This window comes from Castor canadensis, chromosome 3 (genome assembly GCF_047511655.1).
Source record: "Castor canadensis chromosome 3, mCasCan1.hap1v2, whole genome shotgun sequence".
Lineage (NCBI taxonomy): Eukaryota > Metazoa > Chordata > Mammalia > Rodentia > Castoridae > Castor > Castor canadensis.
This window is the reverse complement of record NC_133388.1, coordinates 155,463,689-155,486,329: the sequence shown is the minus strand read 5'-3', so window position 1 is coordinate 155,486,329 and position 22,641 is coordinate 155,463,689. Positions and strand designations below refer to the sequence as shown.

Sequence of the window (22,641 nt, the reverse complement as noted above, 5' to 3'; positions counted from 1 at the left end):
CAAGTGGCTAGGTCCACAGTGACCATGTAGGACCAGCTGGACTCCCTAGCATCAGTGGTCCTCCAAAATTGGAGAGGACTGGACTTACTGCCAAAAAGGGGGAAGAGGGGCTCTGCCTTTTCCTAAATGAAGAATGTTGCTTTTATGTAAATCAGTTGGGAATAGTCAGAGACATGGCTCAGCAATTACAGGACCAGGTCACACATAGGAGACAGGAATTAGCAAATTCCTGGAACAGATGAAGTAACATCAGAAATTGGGCCTCATGGCTACTCCCCTTGGCTGGTCCTCTTTTTATGCTCCTATTGGCCTTTGTATTTGGCCCTTGCATTCCCAACACCATAACTCACTTCATTAGCTCGTGAATGGAGACAATAAAGTTACAGCTCTTGGTGACACAATAAAGACCCTTGGGACAGGAGGACCCTGATAGAGTCCCAGGAACCTAGTGTAAATGCTTGTCCATAAGTAGGAAAAGCATCCAAAGGAGGGGAATGAATAGGAAATTGCCTCAAAGCAGATTATGGAATTGCCAGTTAAGCCATAAAATGAGTCCAGGGCCAAGATAAAAGGCCCCATGCAGAGATAACTGCCCATTCCTGCCTTTCCTTTGACTTCTTCTGCAGATTTCCTGCTATAGATCCTATGTTGCCCATTCCTGCCTTTCTTTATTTCCCCTTGTAAGTGGACCTTCTGAAAGAGGACCCTGCTGCTCCTACCTAAACAAGCCCAGGTCCCTAATCCCAGTGTGAGCCCACCTATTAGCAACCAGCATGTTCCTTGTAACCTGATCCTCTACTGCCCTTTAAGAGTCCTGTGGTTTCACTGCTGGGGACCCAGAATTTTGAGTGCTAGCTCATCTGGGACCACCAGCATAAAATAAATAAAAATCTGAGTTCTCCTACTTCTCTGAGTGTTGCTTGGTTTCTCATCTGACAATATTTCCACAACAACCAAATGTTTCTTCACTTACTTTTGTCCTCTGAACCATCTCCAGAGATTTCAGTGTGTGTGTGTGTGTGTGTGTGTGTGTGTGTGTGTGTGTGTGATAGATATTGTCATTGCCTCCCACTCATCTTACTGTAGGGATTAAACCCAGGGCCTTCAAATGTTTTCTCTCATACGTGGAATATAGACCTAATACAAATACAAGCAATACTGTGAAAGATAGGTCATACTAAAGGTCACATATGAGAGAGGGAGGGTAAAAGAAGGAAATTAAGATGGTAAATATGGTTAATGTATTTCCTATACATGAATGAATATAAAATTTTTAAATTTATTGAAACCACCATTAGAAGGAGACTAAGGTAGAAAGGAGAAAAATACAGGGGATGAGCCAATTCAGGTTATAGTACATATATACATGGAACTGTCACAATGAAATGCCCTGTATCGCTATCTTAAACAAACACAAATGTCTTTTTTTCCACAAACATGGAGAACAGAAAGGCAGGACAGGTCCTGTCTGGGGAGTTGGTATGAGTGGGATGGGGGAGGACATAAGGAAAAGGTGTAGGAAAATAAATATGGTAGAAATATTATGTACACATGTATGTAAATGGAAAAATGAGACCTATTGAAACTATTCTGGGAATAGGGGGAGGGAGGATAGAGGAGAATAATGGAGGGGGTGAATTCAACTATGATATACTGTAAGAACTTTTGTAAATCTCACATTGTATCCCCAGTACAATAATAAAAATAAAATTAAAACAAACAAACAAACAGGGCCTTGAACTAGGTAGGAACTCTAGTACTTGAGCCATACCCCAGCTCAGGGTTTTTTTGTTTTTGTTTTTTTAATGTTTTTCACCTGTTAATGTTATTTCACTAGGGAGCAGGTCCAAGAATCTTCCAACCACCATTCTGGAATTGGATCTCTGGAATTTGTATTTGTTATTTTAGTATAGAGGAAAAGCACAGCTCAAGTTTGGTTGGGAGCCAGAGAAAAGAAATAACTTGGAAGCCAAGAACAATCTGTTGGTCATGGTTACTTACCTCCTGGGTATTTTGTGGTCCAGCACTTTTTGGCTGAAGTATCAGTGGCACAGCTATGGGCAGTGATGTATGACAGCCTTCAGCATTGTGAAATATGTGATGTTACAGCCAGGTTGTTCACCTAACCAGGCACAAGAAAAGAAGAGAAAAGGCCAAGGTGGAATGGGGTAGGAGTCTTTACAGGGCTAGAAAAAGAGAAGTAGGAGATAAACTGGGAAAGGTTGGGGCTGAGCCTCTGGATGGTAGGTGTTTGTAAAACATTTACCTGCCTACTTAAAAACTCTATAAAGCAGTAGTATCACATAGTTATACTCTGCAATCTTCCATTTAGAAAAAAAAAAAATTCTCCCTACCACGAAGTCAAAGGTGGAATAAAGAACATGAAAAACAATCAAAATCTAGTCACTATTTTCTAAATATGGAAATTAATTCAGTAAAAGAGAAACCCAACAGCCAAATATTAGTTTTGGTTATTTACAAAATAAAAAATTAAGATATTGTTTAAATATATTTTGGCATATCTAGAAAATAGGTTATTATGTGTTTATATTTAAAAGGATATTTGTTACATGTTACTGACTGAAAAACAGGTTACGGATTAATATCCACAGTACAAGTGATTTATTTTAAATGTGTAAATGCATAGCAAAAGATCTGGAAGAATAATAGTGAAAACAGTCCTCAGAGCTTTTTTATTATTGACAAGTACTTAATGTACATTATCCCATGTGATCTTCACAGAAGCCTTGTTGCTTTCATTACACCACACTGCTTCCTGATATATATGGGATGGTTAACAACTGTTACCACTGAACAAGACAGTTTTTGACCTTTATTATATATTTATTATGTTTACGTATGTGTATTTTCTAATTTCCCACAATGACTACTTACTATCTGTGTGAGAGACTACTTAAATTTATTTTTAAAATAAGCTTGGGCCCCTGGCAAATCTGACTAAAATGAGGAAGGAAAAGACCCAAATTAGTAAAATCAGAAACAAAAAAGGAGAGATAACAACAAACACTAAGGAAATCCAGGGAATCATCAGAGACTACTTTGAGAACCTATATTCTAATAAGTTGGAAAATCATGAAGAGATGGATAAATTTCTAGATACTGACAACCATCCAACACTGAACCAAGAGAATATTAACCACCTAAACAGATCATAACACATAATGAAATTGAAGCAGCAATAAAGAGTCTCTCAAAAAAGAAAACTCCAGGACCTCATGGATTCTTAGCTGAATTATACCAGACCTTCAAAGAACTAATACCAACACTCCTCAAACTTTTCCATGAAATAGAAAGGGAAATAACACTGCCTAACTCATTCTATGAAGCCAGCATTTACACTCATCCCAAAACTTGACAAGGACACATCCAAAAAGAACTACAGGCCGTCTCCTTAATGAATATCGATGCAAAAATCCTCAATTTAGCAAATCGAATCCAACAACATATCAGAAAGATCATTCACCATGACCAATTCGGCTTCATCCCAGGGATGCAGTGGTGGTTCAACATACGCAAATCTATAAATGTAATACAGCACATTAATAGAAGCAAAGACAAAAACCTCTTGATCATCTCAATAAATGCAGAAAAAACCTTTTTATGAGATTCAACACCACTTCATGATAAAAGCTCTAAGAAAACTAGAAATAGAAGGAATGTACCTCAACACTATAAAGGCTATATACGACAAACCTATAGCCAACATCATGCTTAATGGGGAAAAACTGAAACCATTTCCCTTAAAGTCAGAAATGAGACAAGGATGCCCACTCTCCCCACTCCTATTCAACATAGTCTTGGAATTCCTAATCAGAGCAATTAGGCAAGAAGAAGAAATAAAAGTAATACAAATAGGTAAAGAAACTGTCAAGATATCCCTATTTGCAGACAACATGATCCTATACCTTAAAGACTCAAAAAACTCCACCCCAAAACTTCTAGACATCATAAACAGCTTCAGCAGTGTAGCAGGATACAAAATCAACTCACAAAAATCAGTAGCCTTTCTATACATCAACAATGAACAAACTGAGAAAGAATATAGGAAAACAATTCCATTTACAATAGCCTTAAAAAAAAAAAAAGCTTAACAAAGGATGTAAATGACCTCTACAAGAGGAACTACAAACCACTGAAGAGAGATCAAGGAAGACTACAGATGATAGAAGGATCTCCCATGGTCATGGATTGGCAGAATCAACATACTAAAAATGCTATACTACCAAAAATAATCTACTTGTTTAGTGAAATTCCCATCAAAATCCCAATGACATTCATCACAGAGATTGAAAAATCAAGCCTAAAGTTCATTTGGAACTTTAGGCAATGGAGCAATGCTGGAGGTATCACAATACACAACTTCAAACTATGTTACAGAGCTATAGCAATAAAAACAGCATGGTACTGGCACAAAAACAGATATAAAGACCAGTGGAACAGAACAGAGGACCCAGACACAACTACACCAACCTTATTTTTGACAAAGGCTCCAAAAACATACAGTGGAGAAATGACAGCCTCTTCAATAAATGTTGCTGGAAAAAGTGGTTATCTACCTGCAGAAAACTGAAACTAGATCAATGCCTCTCATCCTGTAATAGTATCAACTCAAAGTGGATTAAGGACCTTAATATCAGACCCCAAATCTTGAAGTTAGTATAGGAAAGAGCAGGGAGAACTCTGGAAGCAATAGGTATAGGTAAGGACTTCCTCAGTAAAACTCCAGCAGCCCAGCAACTAAGAGAAAGGATGGACAAATGGGACTACATGAAATTATAAAGCTTCTGCACAACAAAACAATTGTCTCTAAAATAAACAGACCACCCACAGAGTGGGAGAAAATCTTTCTAGCTATACATCAGAAAAAGGACTGATAACGGAATATATAGGGAGCTCAAAAAGCTAAAGATCCCAAAAATTAATGAACCAATAAAGAAGTGGGCAACTGAATTAAACAGAACATTTTCAAAGGAAGAAGTTCAAATGGCCAAAAAAACATGAAAAAATGCTCACCATTCCTGGCCATAAAGGAAATGCACATCAAAACCACACTAAGATTCCACCTCACTCCTGTTAAGATGGCTATCATCAAGAATACCACCAACGACAAATGTTGGTGAGGATGCAGGGGAAAAAGGAACTCTCATACACTGCTGGCGGGAATGTAAGCTAGTACAACCACTTTGGAAAACAATATGGAGGCGTCTTAAAAAACTAAATATAGATCTGCCATATAATCCAGCAATACCAGTCCTAGGGATATACCCAAAGGAATGCGACTCAGGTTATTACAAAGGCACCTGCACACCCATGTTTATTGCAGCACTATTCACAATAGCTAAGCTATGGAAACAGCCAAGATGCCCCACCACTGACGAATGAATTAAGAAAATGTGGTATTTATACACAATGGAATTTTATTCAGGTACAAAGAAGAATGAAATTTTCCCATTTCCAAGTAAATGGATGGAACTGGAGAATATCATCCTGAGCAAGGTTAGCCAGGCTAAGAAGGCCAAAAATCGTATGTTCTCCCTCCTATGTGGAATACAGACCAAAAACAAATGCAGTAATATTATTGGACATGGGTCACACAGTAAGGAGAGAATGCGACAGGAAGAATAGGGACAGGGAAGGAAACCTAAAACTTGAAAGTGGTTGATGCGCCCACTGTAGAGGAGTGAATAAAGTAATCTTAAACTTTAAGACACTATGTGAAGGGGACCAGGAAGTAGTGAAGAGGTCTGGTGGAGATGAACCAATGTGGGTTGTAATACACAAGTGTATGGAAGCAAACCTAGGAATCTCACTGTATAGCTATCTTTATCTCAAACTAACAAAAATGCTACATCTTTCTTATTATCCCTTATGTTTTCTCTTTAACAAAATCAGAGAGCAAGAGGGCAGAACTTGTTCTGCCACCCAGAAGTGGGGTGTGTGTGTGTGTGTGTGTGTGTGTGTGTGTGTGTATGTGACCCAAACAATGTAAACATACATCTGTAAGTAAACTTTAAGATGTTAAATAAAAGAAAGAGAAAAAATAAATAGGCTTGGAATAATCAAACACATTCCACATGAAAATAAAATATTATATCCAAATCTATACTTTTTGCAATAAAAAAGATGTGCTCTTATGCCTTTCAACATAAATTTTCAATTGCTTAGAAATGTTTTCAGTTCAAACTTATGTCAGTATTTCCTTTCCTAGAAAAAATGAACACTTGATATCATTACTACAGAAAATTAAGTAATTGCTGAATTATACTTTTAAAAACAATTATAGAGAGATGGAGAGATATCCCAGAAGGAAAAACTTACAAAAAGTAGTTCAATTCACCAAGCATTTTTAATAGTCTTATTAGGATGCAAGCACTGTGGTAAATGCCAAAGATGTAGGGAAAAAACCAAAACAAATCTATTGTCTGAGTACAAGACACTTTTTGTCTTGTGGTATTATTTATTGAGTACATAAAGATGAATTAGTACCTTTGATTTCATTCCTTGTTACCAGATATGTCCATGACAGAAAGTGGTAGAAGACTCATTGAGTTTTTTAAAAATTAATTCAGGCAGACTAAGACTTCTTTTTTTCTTTTATGGAAAACTCTCTAAGTGGTGGTTTTTGAAATTGGATAGATGTCCATTTTTTCTGGGATACAATTTATTCTAGGTAACTTTTCACATTTAGGTAGAATTTTCCTAACACTGATTTTAATTTGCCTTTCAAAAACAAAGTGAAAGAAAAGCTAATGAATCAAATTTTCATACATATAGTGGGATCAAACAAATTAAGTCAAGGGTGGTGATGGCAGGTAACCTGGTATTTAGGGAAAAACAAGGAAGCTGGCAATGCATTCAGGCACAGTGGACACTGCAGTGTGCTTTGGTTCCCTTATTACCAGGGAGATAGACATATCCCAGTAACCAGGCAATGTGATACACTCACATCCCACCCTCCCACTCTCACCCTCCCTGCCCCATTTATAGGCATAGAACTCATAATGGGAAGCATCAGAGGGACTGAAGTAGCCTTCAGTGTTGAGAAGGAAGGAGCCTGAGCAACAGAGGGAAAGGCTGACTTGTATTGACAGACCGGCTTGACAGACCGGTATCATCTGCATATGGCAGAAATAACTGGAAGGCACCATACAAAGAGAGCAAACTTTCACATTCTAGTCATGAGGGCTCAAAAAATCACTTTTAGACATAAAAACGACTCATGAGAAAAGGTGCTCAACACCTTTAATTGTCACAATGAGATACCATTTTATACCTGCTACAGTAGCTAAAATAAAACCCACTGACACCAGCAGATGTTAATGAGGATGTAGAGCAATGAGAACTCTCATACATTGCTGGTGGGGTGTAAAGTGGCTCTTACAGATTTGGAAGAATTGTTTTATTAGTTCCTTTAAAGTTCAACATATATCCACCCTATGACAGAACTATTCACTGTTAGGTAGAAAGAGAAATCTGCAAGAATATTTATAGCAGTTTTATTCATAACAGCCAACAGTTGGAAACAATCCGTCATCCAAAGATGAATGTATAAGCAAATTGTAGTATAGTCAAACAAGGGAATGCTATTCAACAATAAAAAGAGGGAAAAATAAATAATATATACAACATATGGAGATCTCAAAAATATACTAATATGCGACGATATTTCCAAATTCCTATGGTGACAGAAATCAGCATGCAGTTGTGGTCTGGAGAACAGCATGCTAGTATGTTTGGTATGTTATAATGTCAATCATTTATTTTTACCATACTATTAATTCCTGTAACAAAAATGCTCTGTTCACCTACAATGATTCTGAACAGTGTTAAACAGGTGTTTTATTTTGAAAATGTTGAGTTTTAAGGTTTAAAGTAATCAGAATCTCAATGCTTGACAATGATAAGTTAGTGAAAATTAGCCAATTTTAAAGTGATTTGGAGCCATGGTTTGGCTGTCAACTGCAGCTCCCCAGACAGAATTCTTTCATTTGACAACTTTGAAAAACTGGAGATAAACTTTTCAAAAAAAAAAAAAAAACATAAAAAATGATCATATTATACATCTTGATTTTTTTCACTCAATATGTCTCAGAAACCTCATAAAACTACCTATGTCTACCTCCATTTTTTAAAGACAGGTGCCCTTTAAACATATGACTTCTATAGGCTGGGGTTATAGTACAGTTGTAGAGTACTTACCTAGCATATATGAGGCCTTGGGTTTGATCCTTGGTGCTGCAAAATAAATAAATAATAAATATGTGATTTCTTTGGTCACTGTACATCTTGTTTACCAGGTAATACCCAAATTGGAGATATCACTTGGTCAGGAAACAGTTAAATAATGTGTATATGACCAAACCGTAAGATTCAGAAGGGTGTAATAATTACCCCAAATCATAGCATTGAAAACTAGTTATTTCTAGTGGAAAGTGTGAAGCAGAGTCAGGAAGATTGAGTTTGAGGCCAGCCCGGACTACATAAGGAGACCCTGTCATAAATAAATACATACATACATAAAAACCAGTTATTTCTCACATAATTTCTGAGGGTTCTGAAACTCGGAGTAGCTTTTCTAGCTCAAAGTCTCTCCTAAGGTTGCAGTCATGCTGTCAGCCAGGATGGCAGCCTTTGAGGATTACACTGGAACAGCAAATTCTGCTTCCAAGTTCACTTCCGTAATTGTTGGAAGGAGGCTTCTGTTTCCTTCTACATATTTCTGCTATAAGGCTGCTCACAACATGACTCCTTTCAAAGTAAGCATCTAAGAAAAAAAAAAAGAGGAAGAGTAACTAAGACAGAAGCTCTAGTGTCTTTTATAATCTGATCTTGAGAGGGACAGCCTACTGCATCTGGTATATTCTATTGATCATACAGCCCTGGGAGATTACCCAGGGGCCATGCAGCAGGGGCCATAGATCGTTGGGAGCCATCTTGGAGGCTGGTTACCACACATCATACCTAGTATCTAAAACAATGAAGAAGCCCAATAAACTCTTGCTATATTGGACTGAACCAACTTGGGGCTGGCAGTTCAATTCAGATCCAAGATTTTGGTGGATGGATGAACTTGAACTGATCCACATTCACTTGTTTCAAATTGCCTAATACCTGAGTAGAGTTTAGTCATTATACTGAAACAAGGAATTGAGAGAATGAAAATATGACTTTGTTCGAACTAGACACCAGGTTACTAAATGTGACTATAAACAAGTGAATGATTAATGGCGATATGTAAATGACCGAGATGTTCTCTTGCTTAACCACAATGCTTTGTTTAGAATTAGTCTATTCTCCTACCTATGAGTGGCTAGAAACAGATCTCAGCTCTTGCTGACCTTGTTTTGCACTTCTTCCTCTACCCTGCCCCCACCCGTGCTTGTCTTGGCCAGTCTTCATCTTTTTCAAGTAGTTCTCACTCTAAAGATAAGCTGCCTGCAAAAGTGCTGCAGTCATTTCATATTTACCCAAGGCTCTTTTCTTCTCCCTCCCCTGCAGTGCATGTTCTGGTCATAGGAAATGTACTCGGAGATCTTTAAACACACATTGTATGGTTTCATATTTCGGTGCCTTGACACATGCTCTGCCTTCTTCAAGGAGTGTCATTTCTGGGTCCTTTTCTGCCTGGAAAACCCCTTTTTACTTTTTGAATCTCTACTCAAGCATCATACCTTATGAAATTGCTCTGACTCTCCAGGGCCTGTCATGATCCTTTGGCACACCGGGGAAGTTATTTTCTTTTCTGTATATTGTCAGAACTTGTATTTGTTTCAGTTCCTGAATCATTCTTAATTACTCTGTAATTATTTTCTTACACAAGGATGATTTTTCTCTCCAAACTGTAAGCTTCTTGAGGGTAGAACTCACCTCTTAGCACCTTTATCCCTAACACCTATCTGCAGTGCCTGGACTATAAATAAATACCCAGTAAACATTTCAACAACCAAACCGGGGAACTGAGAACCTGCCTACCTGGACATGGTAATACACTGCTAAAGTGAGCGACACATCTCTGGTTCTAACCTATAACACCACAGTTCTGTTTATATCCTGCATTTGGCCCACTCCATCCATTTTCTATCTGCCACACTAACTGCTGGACTACCTCAGTCTTTGCTACTTCCTGTGAGGGCTTTTGCCTCTGCATATCAAGGGGTCACTTGCTTATGGCTACTCTCAGGCCTCTGCTTCCAAAGGGATCATTGTGGTTACATGGAGAGGGCTGGAAGTGGGTGTGATGATGAAACATGTAGGCCACGAGACAGAGATATAGGTTTGTGTGGTGTGTGATCCTGAATGAGTTACCTAGCCTCTTTGTGCAAGTAGGGGATACATTCTAGCTTGCTTTAAGGATTATATTGTTTAGGTCTTGGCAGGGAAACAGACTTCCTCCTAGATGGTTCAAATGGATTATTTACAGTGGTTTGGGCAAGGCTGCTAGAACAAAGGTTTGTAGGACTGGGACACAGAAACTAGCAAGACTACAAAATCATTACTATCCCTAGGGCTGAAAGGATAAAGGGAGGAAATGGTGTTACCTGAGTCCAGCGAGACCTGGAGTCCTAGAAGAGGGGTGGTCCTTAGATACTAGTAGAGGGATACAAGCAAGGCTGGGAAGGCAGCCCTAATCTTGGAAGGAATGAGGAAGAAATATCCTGTCCTCTCCGTCCCATCCTCTGACTGGCTGTTGATGTTTCCAATTGGTTGAAACAAAATGGCATTGTGAGGCAAGTGAGCCCTAGGGGTGTAGTCTATAGGGTTTGACTTCCAGGTACACAGAGTAGGGCAGGATAGAAAAGGGATCATGGGGCCATAGACTAGCTGCCATGAGGACTAAATGAGAAAATGTACTTCTCCTAGGACCTGGCACATAGTAAGTGCTCAAGAAACAGCTGTGGTAAGCTGGAGGCATGGCTCAAGTGGGAGAGCACCTGTTTAGAAAGTGTGAGGCCCTGAGTTCAAACTCCATTACTGCCAAAAAAAAAAAAAATTACTATGATTGCAAGGTCAGTGCACTTCCTGGTTTTACCAGAAGCCATCTAAGCATCTCTAAGCAGTTGCCACAGGGAACTGACTTCATGGTTGGCAATGCTTTGCTTTAGTAAGACTCATTTTTTCTGCTCTGCTCAGTCTCACAGCTGTTTCTCCTGCCATTAAGGCCTTAATTATCCTGTCTCTGTTCTCATCAGCCTAAATTAGGCTGTTTAACCTATCCCCAGGTTTACAGCAAGAAAAAATAATTTCCAAGAAAAGTTCTTTTGAGAAAACTGTCCATCTGGGCACCACTGATCCCTTTCCATATGGTCAGTTTCGAAGACTTTTTTTCCTTCTTATCTAATGACTGAAGAAAAAATGGCCATGCTAGTGACAACTGTCTTGCTTTCCAGTTGTTGCTATTGTAGATAAAATACTTGAGCTCCTCAGGGCTTAAAAATGGGTTTTAAAATTCTTTACCTCAGGCTGGTGAGTAGCTCAAGTGGTAGAACACTTACCTAGCAAGTGTGAGGCCCTCAGTTCAAATCCCAGTCCTCCCCCCCACCCCCCCAAAAAAAATCCTACCTCTTGCCACTGTCCAGCTTGCTACTTTCCCTCTGCTTTGCTTTCGTCCCTGACACTGGTCCAAGGTATCAGAGGATCTGATACTCCCTGCCTCCATAACTGCCTCTAATTGCCACTGCAATTGGTGACAAAATTCTATCTCAATATTCTCTTCCTTCTCTCACTTTCCCTTTTTTTTCTAGCTTAGGTCTCTTGTCACATTTCCTTCTTCTCAGCATTCATTCTGGAAGGCTGGCCTCTTAGTCAACACTCCCAGCCAATCAAACAGTTCCTGCTCCTTCCTGGAGACAGCCTGTTTAATCACTGTGAATGAGATAAGAATCTTTGGTTCTTTGACTCTTCTTGGCAGCTGGTTTGTTGCTGAGTGCCCAGGGTTTGAGGTTTCTGAAGGCCAAATGTGATCACCAACCCCCTTGTACTGTAGTAAAACTAGACTGTGCATTTGGTGGACTGTGTACTGCAGGGACAAGGTCAGTAACTTGAGTATGGGCTTAGAAAAGCAGAGAGCTCATGACTCCAGGGCAGAGTCTTAGATGAAAACCTGTACTTAATATCTGGGTGGAGACTATGTGAACCAAGATGAAAAATCCAGTCCTTCAGAAGCTAGGTGCTAGATACTTTCAAACAGTAGCAAACAGTTCTTGGTAGACCCTCAAAAGAACACTTCTCTCACTTTGCACATAGAAAGGAGTTTCTGAGGGTAGAGGGCTTGTGGGGACCACAAAGTTTTACTGGGAGGTGTGAATGACTCATTTTTATAAATGAGTCCTTTAGGTTTTTCCTTAGGAATGCAGGAAGTCATCTCCTCTGGGAGGCCACACTGGGGTTATTTGTACATTGGCATTTCAATTGTTTTCATTTAAATACTGATTCTTTACAAGTCTTAAAAAGTTGAAGTTTTTAGAAATCATTGGCTCTTAACATAAAAATGAAATGACAACTACCAGAATACCCTCCTGTACTGAGATGTTAATTTCTGATGAAGACAAATTCTTGAAGTTCACTTAGGTGTTTTTATTGATTATGTATGTCTAAATGTAAAATGAAAGCTGAACATTTTTTATTCAACCCTGTGCTGGCTCAAACAGACAGAAACTTATCACGGGCCCTGCCCTTAAAGAACTAAGTCTCTATGGACAAAGTTCACCAAGTACTGTTAACAATTTAAAGCCAGATATGTGATATAACTTATAAACATAAACATTGGTTAAATAATTGAGCCTAAATCATGCAATTCTTAAAAAATAAGCAAATTGGATAGTCACTGTTAATAGTACATAAATATCATCACTCTTAATATATTCACTTTGAAGAGGTAATTTGAGAAAATTTTGGAAAACAATGCTGTGTATAAATTCAACCCAATGTATAAATTGTACTAAGAACTGGACAGATAGGGTTGAATAGGATTAAGCTTGGCTTTCAAAGTAAATTCTGCAAAGAACAAAGGAAATGACTTTCATACTATGAGAAGTCAATTCCAATGTCGTTAAGATGTCTTCACTATCTCAGCTCATTTGAAGTGGTTGTGGCACTACCACATCAATTTTAACAAGACTCTTAAGACCTGAAGGTCATCAATGAGTACAATTGTTTTTATTATTTACGAAAAAGGTATAATTAAGTATGCTAACCACAGACTACGAATACTAGATACTTGGACCCTCTTACTATACCCAAGGACAAAACTAACCACCACCCAAATTCAGGCACGTGTTTGGCTGCTGAATAGGGAAACTCATTCATAAAAGCAGAAATAGAAATATCAAGCCAGTCACCTAATCTCTGCCTTGATTAACAACCAGCATTTTATCCATCTTTCTTCATCCCTAATAGCAACAATTGGTGCAGTGATAAGCCAAGATGATTAAAACCAAGCTATAATCTGCCTTTTTTCTCAGTCATTAGCACAATTAATGAGTGTAATGAATTCAAAATTCTCAGTGGGAGAAGTAGAGAGTCAATAGTAAAGGACTATTTCCTAATTCAAATTTTCATGAAAAATTTCCATCACTCATTTTTAGGACATTAAGACAGACAGTCCTACTGTTGCAAAGTGAAACTACACCTTAACCAAATAGTATTCCTGAGAGTTGTTGATCTAAAAAATCAGTTTAAAGGTTATCCATGTCCAGAGAATGGATTGTGATATATGCGAACAATGGATGCAACATAAAAGAATCTCAAAAATTGAGACCCAGAAGTATTTATGATCTCATTTATATGAATTTCTAGAACAAGTAACACTAATCTATGGTTATAGAAGTCAGAACGATTTTTATTGGGTGGGGAGTTAACTGGAAAGGGGCATGAGGAAATTTTCTCTATCTTTGTAAGATGGTGGTTACCAAATCTCACATTATAAATGTAAAACCTTTGCATTTTGTTGAATGTAAATTATACATCAACAAAAAAATACTATTTACTTCCTGGATCCTATAGTTAAATATAACCTACCACTAGAAAGAATCCAGCAAATTTTTACTATTATTAAGAATCAACACACACCATTCAGAAAGCAGATATAAAGCTTTAATTCACTGTTGGCATTTCTGACCATTTTTTATGTTAGATATAAATTGTTTCATGTCTATATAAGCACATCTTTTATAAGACCATGTTCTTACTAAGTACTGTGTACCATACCAACATCCCTTTTAACTAGTTAATGGCATATTATATATATTATGAACCACTGAATACAAGTACAGAAACAGAATACATGTTAGAAAGTTTAAATAAAACAAATTTAAGAAAGGCTAAATACCATTAAAGTTTACACATATTACTGACTTTAATTCTAGACATGTCATGGTGATGCCCAATTACAATAAAATCACAAGTGCTTTTAGATGACAGTACATTCAGATTTCTCACATCCAATTATTTTTGTTTCCACAATGTCAACTTCATGCTACATTTTTATTTCTATACAAAGTGGATCAGCTTTAAGACTGCATAAAAAAATTTCTTGGGTAATAAGAATTACTATTCTTGATCATGACCATGGGAAAACAAATTTATATTCCGTGTTATATAAAGACAAGATATTATTCAGTATATAATATGGAGCTCTCTTCAGTGGTGGTATTCAAGAACAAATTATTCAGGAGCTAAAAATGGGTTATGCTACCACAGTCTACATTATTTCATATGAAGATGAAATCTCTGTCAAAACATATAGTAATAAATATATAGTACAGCCTTTCTCCCTCCAAAATATTGTCAAGGAAAAAGGTCTGACATGACTTAAAAAACAAAACCAGAAAACAAAACTATGCTGTTCTGAGCTGCAATCTTCCTGAGTCTATTTTCATTTGGAACAAATTTTGCAGCCAATACTATATTGATTTAGTAGTCACAGTCCAGAGAGTCCTTGGACATTTAGTTCATATCCTATAGGAAACTCTGAAAGGACTCCTATACATCCAACTAATTATACAACAGAAAGCTGGTCGTGTTTTGTATTAAAAGCTATGTGATTTTCAAACATAGTCATAGCCTTTTTTAAAGAGTAAGTGAGGAAAATATATGCACAGCTGTACACAGATCACCATTTAACACAGGAAGAAAATGTCATTTGATTTGATGCATATCAAATAAGCACCCCAAAAGCCAATTTGAATATATTAATTTTCATCTGCTTTGATACAGTATTAGAAGGGACTGCATGTAATTATGGAGACTGCTGCAAACAACACTTGATGCTACTAAGTGTTCTACTGTATCAGGCATGCAAAATAGTTACCTTTCATTTTTTCCCATGTATGTATTTTAACACATATATATTAAGCTACAGTATGTTGAAAGTCTTCAGTAATTTTAACTCAAATTATTTTAATTGACCTATATTTAAGTGGAAAAAACCAAAAAGTCCCCCATCTCAATATTAAATGGTAATATTAAACCTTACTACCAAAATTGATATTTAAGCTTATTTTACATATGTCACCCTTAAAATCTCAAAATTCACAAAAATTCTTATCACTACTAAATAAGTATGATTTCCTGGCAGCAGTCTACCCACCACACACTTACAGCATGCCAAACTTTTGAGGATTACATAACAGTGACGTGCTGGTGGCTAGAGATGACAATAATTAAACATATCAGTCTCTTCTTTTTATTCTGGGTATTTTTATTTCAACCCAAATAAAGCTTTTCATTAATACAAACTAAAAATGTTTCCCTTTATTTAACATCAATAGAAGAGCAGATAAAACTAATAACCTTTACTGCCTTCCAGTGTGTGGCAAAACAAAAAAATCTAGTACAGTAAGGAAATCAAGAGTGAGAAAGGGAGTACAGTTTCTCCATTTCAGAAACATTCTTGTCACAGAGTCACATAATCACAAAAACTTACAAATCCAGGTTGCTTAGTTTGTGGTCATTTATGGCTTAAAGTACTGGATTTGAAAACCACTTCAGGCTAAAATTTATGTGAATAATGCATAGACTGTGTATCTAAAAATCATGCAATAAATAAATGTTCTCATACACTAGGATTTTAGTGAAGAAAGGGGTCTACAAGTATGAACAGTATTGTTTCCTGTCTTTCACCAACAGAATACACTCAGCAAGACCCTTGCTTTTGACTTATTCAAGATCTTGTATGTCAGATAATCCTGACATTCTCAGGTTGGTAAAAGAAGTCAGCGTCTCACGACACTTGCAATAAGGAACTGAACTGCCTCAAGTGCAGGTGCTGTAAGGTTCTATTAGGCAGAACAGACACTCATAATCCTGCTGCCTGCTGCCAAGTCAATTTGGTATATTTGACCACCTATAGTATCAAATGGGGAAATGTTTAGAATGACCTACTGGAAATGTTTATTATATTAGTACCTTTTAAAAAGTCTATCTGCCCTTTAAATTTGAAAATTGCCAGTGTAAGATCTACTCACTACTCCTGGTTTTGATATGCCCCCACAACATGAGAATTGAACTGAACTACAATGATTGTAATATCATCTCTGTACATACGAGCAAGCTCTTCAGGAAGACTAAGCATTTTGGAGAGGCGCTCATGATCAACAGTCCCAAACTCATTGTTGCCCACAGCGTGGCGAATGAGATGGGTTGCTGCATTCTGATCTTCAAATACGGAGGACATCTTGGCTCTCCTTTCTGTTAAAAGGCCATGCATCTGTCCCAGAGTCACCTTGTAGCCACCAACAGCTATTGGCTGTTGGTGATGCATACCAGTTAAGTACTCACCCACAATCCTAACCACATCCTGCCTATGCATAGTCTCCCACAACCCATCTGTAGCCAACACTAGAAATTTATCCTGTGGTCTTAATCGGTGATAAGTTACCTCTGGCTCTGCTGTGAGATAAGGAGGTGTGTAATAATTAGGAGGGATAAACTTGGTATATTCATTGTCATTCAACTGGTCTGGGCCAGATTCTATCACTCTCTTTTGAAGGTCAATGCTCCATTTGAACTTTACATCTCCAAAAGCCCTGAAAGGCATCAGCAAGCCAAGCAGGCGATCCTGTTTCACCACACTCTTGGCTTCATTCTTTGGGTGTTCCAATTTCAGTCGTTCTAGTTCTCTTTCATTCTGAGCATTATGGTCATTGGACAGTGTGAGTGCTGACCAAGAACCATCTTCTTCCTGCACACCCAGCATGGCTCTGCTATCTCCAGTATTGGCTACATGAAGGTCAACACCATCCACATGGGCCACACAAGCAGTGGCCCCAGAAAATGCTACCCGAAGCACCAGGTAATTGAGGAAAGAGTTAGGATCACCAACTTGAGCCTCCAAGGAGATGTCATTATCAAGTCTCTTGAAAGCATTAATTAAAGCTTCCTTAACATCAATATCAGTTGACTCTCCAGTATAGAGGTCTATGAGCTCTTGCCAGTAAGTCCTCAAGCTATTGAAGTACAATTTGGATGCCTCTTTACTGAAGTAATCATTGGGGTGCTTGTGCCACTGAAGGATGGGTAGCAGTGCCCGACCACTCTCCACTGCATTTTCAATCTCTAGCAAAGTCTCATGGGGTAATAAAGAGACAGCAATATAATAAAAGAGTCTTTCACTGACTGCCTGGGAACAAGCACAGCCTGCATGACCATCAAAAACCCCCAAAAGCATCCCTCTGGTCTGCAAGCAGGTTGCTGCACTTCTCCGGTCCTCGATGGGTGCATTTGCAGGCAGCTGATTGCTGTCAAATCCTAGGATGGAGCTGACATTTTTGCCATCAAATTCTGGTACTTTGAAACTGTATTCATTAGCTTTAAGGATGCTGTTGACTTGTGGAGGTGTGAGGTAAAATTTCTGTGGTGTGGAAGCGTATCTCCTTCCTTGGGTGTATTGCCACCAGTTCTCCTTTGGCCTACAAAAGGTAGCATATGCTGGATGGGGGGTGTATCTCAGGCGACTCTGAGGAACGTAGGTTGATGAACAGCAGAGATGTTTGTGGTGACAGTAACACGCAGTGCCATAGATTCGGCTCAGTTCACAGTTACGGATGAGAGGAAAAAACAGTTGAGTTGGTGCTGGCATGGCATCAGAGAACAGTGGCAGGCTAGAACTTCTGACCGGGATTCCTAGAGAGCAAATTAAGACAGATGTACACAAAGAAAAGAGTTACACATCAGATTACTTAGCTTTGTTTTACAGAAAATACTTAGTAAATCTACATGCTAAAACTTGGGCTAGGAGGCACCATATACTATTTTTTCAGTTTTATAAGCAATTAAAATTCCTAATCAAGTATAGTTCAGCCTAGACTATACATGAACTTCACTTTTCTCTTCTCTTTGCATTTCTTAGTGCAGTACAAACTGTGCAGAATGTACAATAGATTTGGCTGGGGAAAGCGGACGAGAAGGTTATGTAACATTTTGCCGCAGCAGTCTACCTGGCCAATAACCCTTCTCCCTTTCTATCCTTTTTTTACAAAAGGCCTTGGATTTCCCATTTGCACAGGTACTTCTCCCATTTCTGAAGACCCCATTTCTAGACCTGTGGTTAATTACTGGCATTTAATCACACATGGCTATCACCAATAAAGTGTTAAGATGCATCCTTAACATATGCATATTTACACAGTATTTATAGATTATATACATATACCACTAAATTAATATGATGTCCACTATAACACACACAGAAAAATTTGTACAGAACAGAATAAAAATAAAAATTTCATTATTTCCATCTGTGTCTCAGTGGACGGTCTTGAAAAGCTTACTTCCCTGGACCACTGTGCCAACTTAGCAAGTTAACAGAGGATAGGTCTGTCACCAACTCACCAAAATAACCCTAATACTAACCAGCTCACCTCTCCCAAATTTTAAGTGAGTACACAGGAGCAGATGCTCTCTAAGGTCTCTTCTACGATTTGATTCATGCCTTTAAATTTTTGAAATAAGGCTCTGAAATAAAATGCAGGTTTTATTCATTCATTGCTGAATTTTGCTGTGCCCTTTGTGGTTAAAAAACTTTTATGCATTCTACTAGCTCTAAAACTTTGTTAGTAACATAAGTAATCTCAGTTCTGGAAATTAACTTACTTGCTACTATAGTTTTCTGCTTAGTCATAATAGAAATATTATTTTCATTTACTATAGATCCTAAGTAGAATTCACTCCTAGAAAAATGTTCTTACATTTTTAAAAAAGGTAGATCTTTTTACCCTGGGAAAGCAATAAAGAACAGTGAAATAAGTCTAAGATTACAAAAGTATGGCATTGTAATTATAGATTTTAGAAAAATCATAGGACACTGAAAATAATTTGCTGGTCATTTATCTAAAAAAGACTCTCTTCTCTCTCACCAACTTATTTCCCTGAAATCTTAAAATACTGCATCAAAGAATTAATTTAAATCATAAAGAAAAAGACTTTAGAAATACTTTAATAAAGTGGGCTAGGGCATAGCTCAAGTGGTAAAGCACTTGTCTAGCATGTGCAAGGCTCTGGGCTCAATTCGCAGTAATGCAAAAAAAAAAAAAAACCTACCTTAATAAAGAAACAAAAAAGGAAAATAAAACCACGTCAGCATTAAACTAAATTATTCTTTCTGAAGGGTGAACCCATTAAGAAAAAAATTTTAAATATTATAGAGTATTACCTACATATTAAATAATTCTCCTGTACCGTTTTTTGAAGAGTAACCTGAGAAATGTAAGCGGAAAGTACGGGAACAGAGAAAACTAAACACTTAATAATCACTGATTCTTGTTTGCTTTTGTAATAAGGACTGCATAAGCCAGCTGACAGAACCACTTTTGCAAGTGGTAGAAAGAACCATTATTTTAATGGACTCTCTAAGACAGGATTTGTTTACAAAAATGAAGAAAAGATCAGGCAACAGAAAGTGATGGCTAGCATTTCAGAAATGACAATACACAATTAAATAAGCATTCTGAAACACAGCAATGAAAGAGAGAAATTCCTGAAGAACAAGAATCTGATAGGACTAACCACTTCAAACTGAATACCTGAAAGTCATCCAAAGGTTAAGTGTACATGACTGGGCCAGAAGATGTGCTGAAATGCTGGGCTACATGACATTGGCTTCCAGATGTAAACTGTATTTCTTTTTAAGCTTGCACGCAAGAAAACAAATCAACTCACTTTACGCTGTGTATAGGATTTTTCTATTATTAAAAATACAAAACAGATGCAGTCTTAATGAAAATAAATTTTTCTCATAATTTTTAGTCTGTATTTGTCCTTACTTTATAATTAAGCTGGAGGTGGGAAGCTGATAAACGCATGTTTGATTACATGACATCTAATCAAGGACTAATAACTCCAGGAAACCTGTGCTTTCCTTTGTTTTGACAATTTTTCTGCTTTGATAGTTGGCTGCAAAATGAATGAAATCTCACAGCAAAAGAGCTCATGATTCACACAGCATGTGCTTTGAATAATATTTAAATTCGAGCCCTTAAATACTCAACTACATTTGTCCCTTCAAAGCAAAAGTAGTGGAGATTAAGAAAAAAAAAAAGCAAAGAATGAGGTTTTCAATTGTATCTTTTCAGTTATTCAGGGGCTTAGCATATGAACTGAGACAGAATCCAATCCCCCAGAGCGCCTAACATGCCTTCAGAAGACAAATTCTTAGAGAAGTTGAAATTCACATAAACCCTGCTCTGTGATTAGCGAGCTCTGTATCATACCAGTATAAGCGAAATATTCTCTCCGTCAGATCAGGCATCTTTAGAAGTCAATGCACTTTCAAATGCTTTTATCAGTGAGCACTGCCAAACTCTTACTGTCTTTCTAAATACCCTGTGAAAGAGCCCCTATGAAATCAAAACTTTTGCTGATTAAGTTGATAAATTGATGAAGAAGTCTCCTGATTAGGCAGTAAGACCTACAAGGAGGTACCGTGGTTGGCAAACTGAGCAATGTCTCATTTCCAAGTTTTTTGTAACTACAATTTCACTAAAAAGTTCCTACCTCGTGATCCAGACTGTGAATTACATGTAGCCATCTAGTCCTAGGCATATCTGGCCGATTTTGCCAATGACTAATAAAGATGATGTGCTGCAACCCAGAAACAGCAGAGACTCATCCATTCTTACTGATGTGCTCGGCAGAGCCTGTGCCAAGAAATTATTCCACCTCATCAATAAACTCACAGACCAAATTAATTAGAAAACGCTATCAGTGCTTCTACTCCAGAGCTCTTTAGCCTTGCAAAGCTTGAGGCAAATAAAAAAAAAAGCTATACTACTCATTACATGTATCAGAAGCCCAGTTTATGTAATCTGATCGCACTAAACACCCAACATTTTACCAATTTTTCAGCATTTTCTGGAAACGCCTAGCCATTTCACAGCTCAGAAACCGGTTCCCTTCAGAAGACACAACGCACCAAGCCAGCACTTGTTTGATCAGTTTCCCTTGTCCCTACCAGAAAATCGCATCAAAGCGATCCTGGCCCAGGACGCCTTTGCCCCCCTCTTTCTCATCAATCTCACTCCTTAATTCCATGCCGACCCACCTAAACCATCCACACACAAAATCAGTCACCATCCTTCCTGGGTACCCAACGCAGGTAGTTAAGTGAATACCTACCAATTCGTCTGGGCCCGGGACACACACACATTCTCCTGTCATCACAACACGGAGCCGACAACATCCACAACCCGCGCGGACAGCAGCAGCGACAGCAGCGCCGGCCCATTGAAGGCAAGGCAGAAGATGCTCATTAGAGGCGGCGGCGGCGGGGAGGCGGGAGCGGAGGAGGGGCGAAGTCTCGCTTCAGCCCGGTGAATGGGCTGGGGGGGGGGGGGGAGGATGGAGGAGGGAGAAAGGGGTGGGGAAACGGAGGAAACCAAACAAACAAACCCACCCCACTGAAGAGTCAGAACCACAGCCCAAGGCGGAGGGGACCCAGGCACGCACGGGCAGGGGCGCGCCCCGACCCCTCCACGCAGTCCGGGCGCGCATCCCCCGCCCGCCCGGGCCCACGCGGCGCCTCCTTCCACACTGAAGACCAGGGTCCAACATGCGGCGGGATGCCTGCCCACCCCTGCGGTGTGTCAGGGGCACCTCAAGCAGAGAGGCCCCGCCCGCCGCAGCCTCTCCGAAGCTCAACCTCCCGCGGGTCGCCACGGCGCCCTCCGCACTGACAGTGGGGTCGCAGAGCCCTGGAGACCGAGGACACACAGCGGCCAACCAGTCCCCTCGCAGCGCCCTCACGCCGGCCCCGCAGGCCCCCCGCGCGCACCTGGCGCTTTGGGACTCGTTCCGCCCCCGCCCCAGCAGCTAGCCTTCCGCACGCCTCTGCCTTGACGTCCCCTCAGAACTTTGGACCAGTGGAGGATTCCGGACTGGGCGGCTCGGGGAGTACAGAATACGAACCGGGCACGGCAGAACGCCAGCCCGCTTTTTTCCAACGAGGCGGCGGCGGCACCACTCAGCGCTCCTCCACGCAGACCCCACGCAGCTCCCCGGAGCGCGATATCTTGCCCTCGTCCGGCCCACTCTGTTCCCCAGCCCCACCGGGCCACCACCCTGCCCCGCCCCCGCGCTGGAGCCGAAGCGCTTCTCCGCTCCTGATTGGCTTCGGCCTGGCGAGTGGGC

General features: G+C 39.3%; 1 protein-coding gene and 2 long non-coding RNA genes across 8 annotated transcripts in view; 1 reads left to right on the top strand and 2 right to left on the bottom strand.

The window, feature by feature from the left end:
* Nucleotides 1-22,641, top strand: part of LOC141421688 (uncharacterized) — a 154,314-nt gene that overhangs the window by 72,760 nt on the left and 58,913 nt on the right. The window lies entirely within an intron of this gene.
* Nucleotides 2,008-8,781, bottom strand: LOC141421352 (uncharacterized). The gene is made up of 3 exons (XR_012445945.1): nt 8,560-8,781; nt 8,221-8,256; nt 2,008-2,122 (listed from the first exon to the last, which is right to left on the bottom strand). It is a non-coding gene; the product is annotated as an uncharacterized lncRNA (long non-coding RNA).
* Nucleotides 14,091-22,560, bottom strand: Pdp1 (pyruvate dehydrogenase phosphatase catalytic subunit 1). Of its 5 annotated transcripts, none has more exons than XM_074068844.1 (3): nt 22,286-22,406; nt 21,631-21,665; nt 14,091-18,141 (listed from the first exon to the last, which is right to left on the bottom strand). In XM_074068844.1, the coding sequence occupies exons 2-3, from the start codon at nt 21,659-21,661 to the stop codon at nt 16,484-16,486; spliced, it is 1,689 nt and encodes a 562-aa protein (XP_073924945.1). In that variant the 5' UTR covers nt 21,662-21,665; nt 22,286-22,406; the 3' UTR covers nt 14,091-16,483. The 5 variants fall into 5 exon arrangements, with proteins under 5 accessions (XP_073924945.1, XP_073924944.1, XP_073924946.1 ...); XM_074068843.1 differs by lacking the exon at nt 22,286-22,406 and adding an exon at nt 21,010-21,152 and having other exon boundaries at nt 21,631-21,747; XM_074068845.1 differs by lacking the exons at nt 21,631-21,665; nt 22,286-22,406 and adding an exon at nt 22,420-22,560.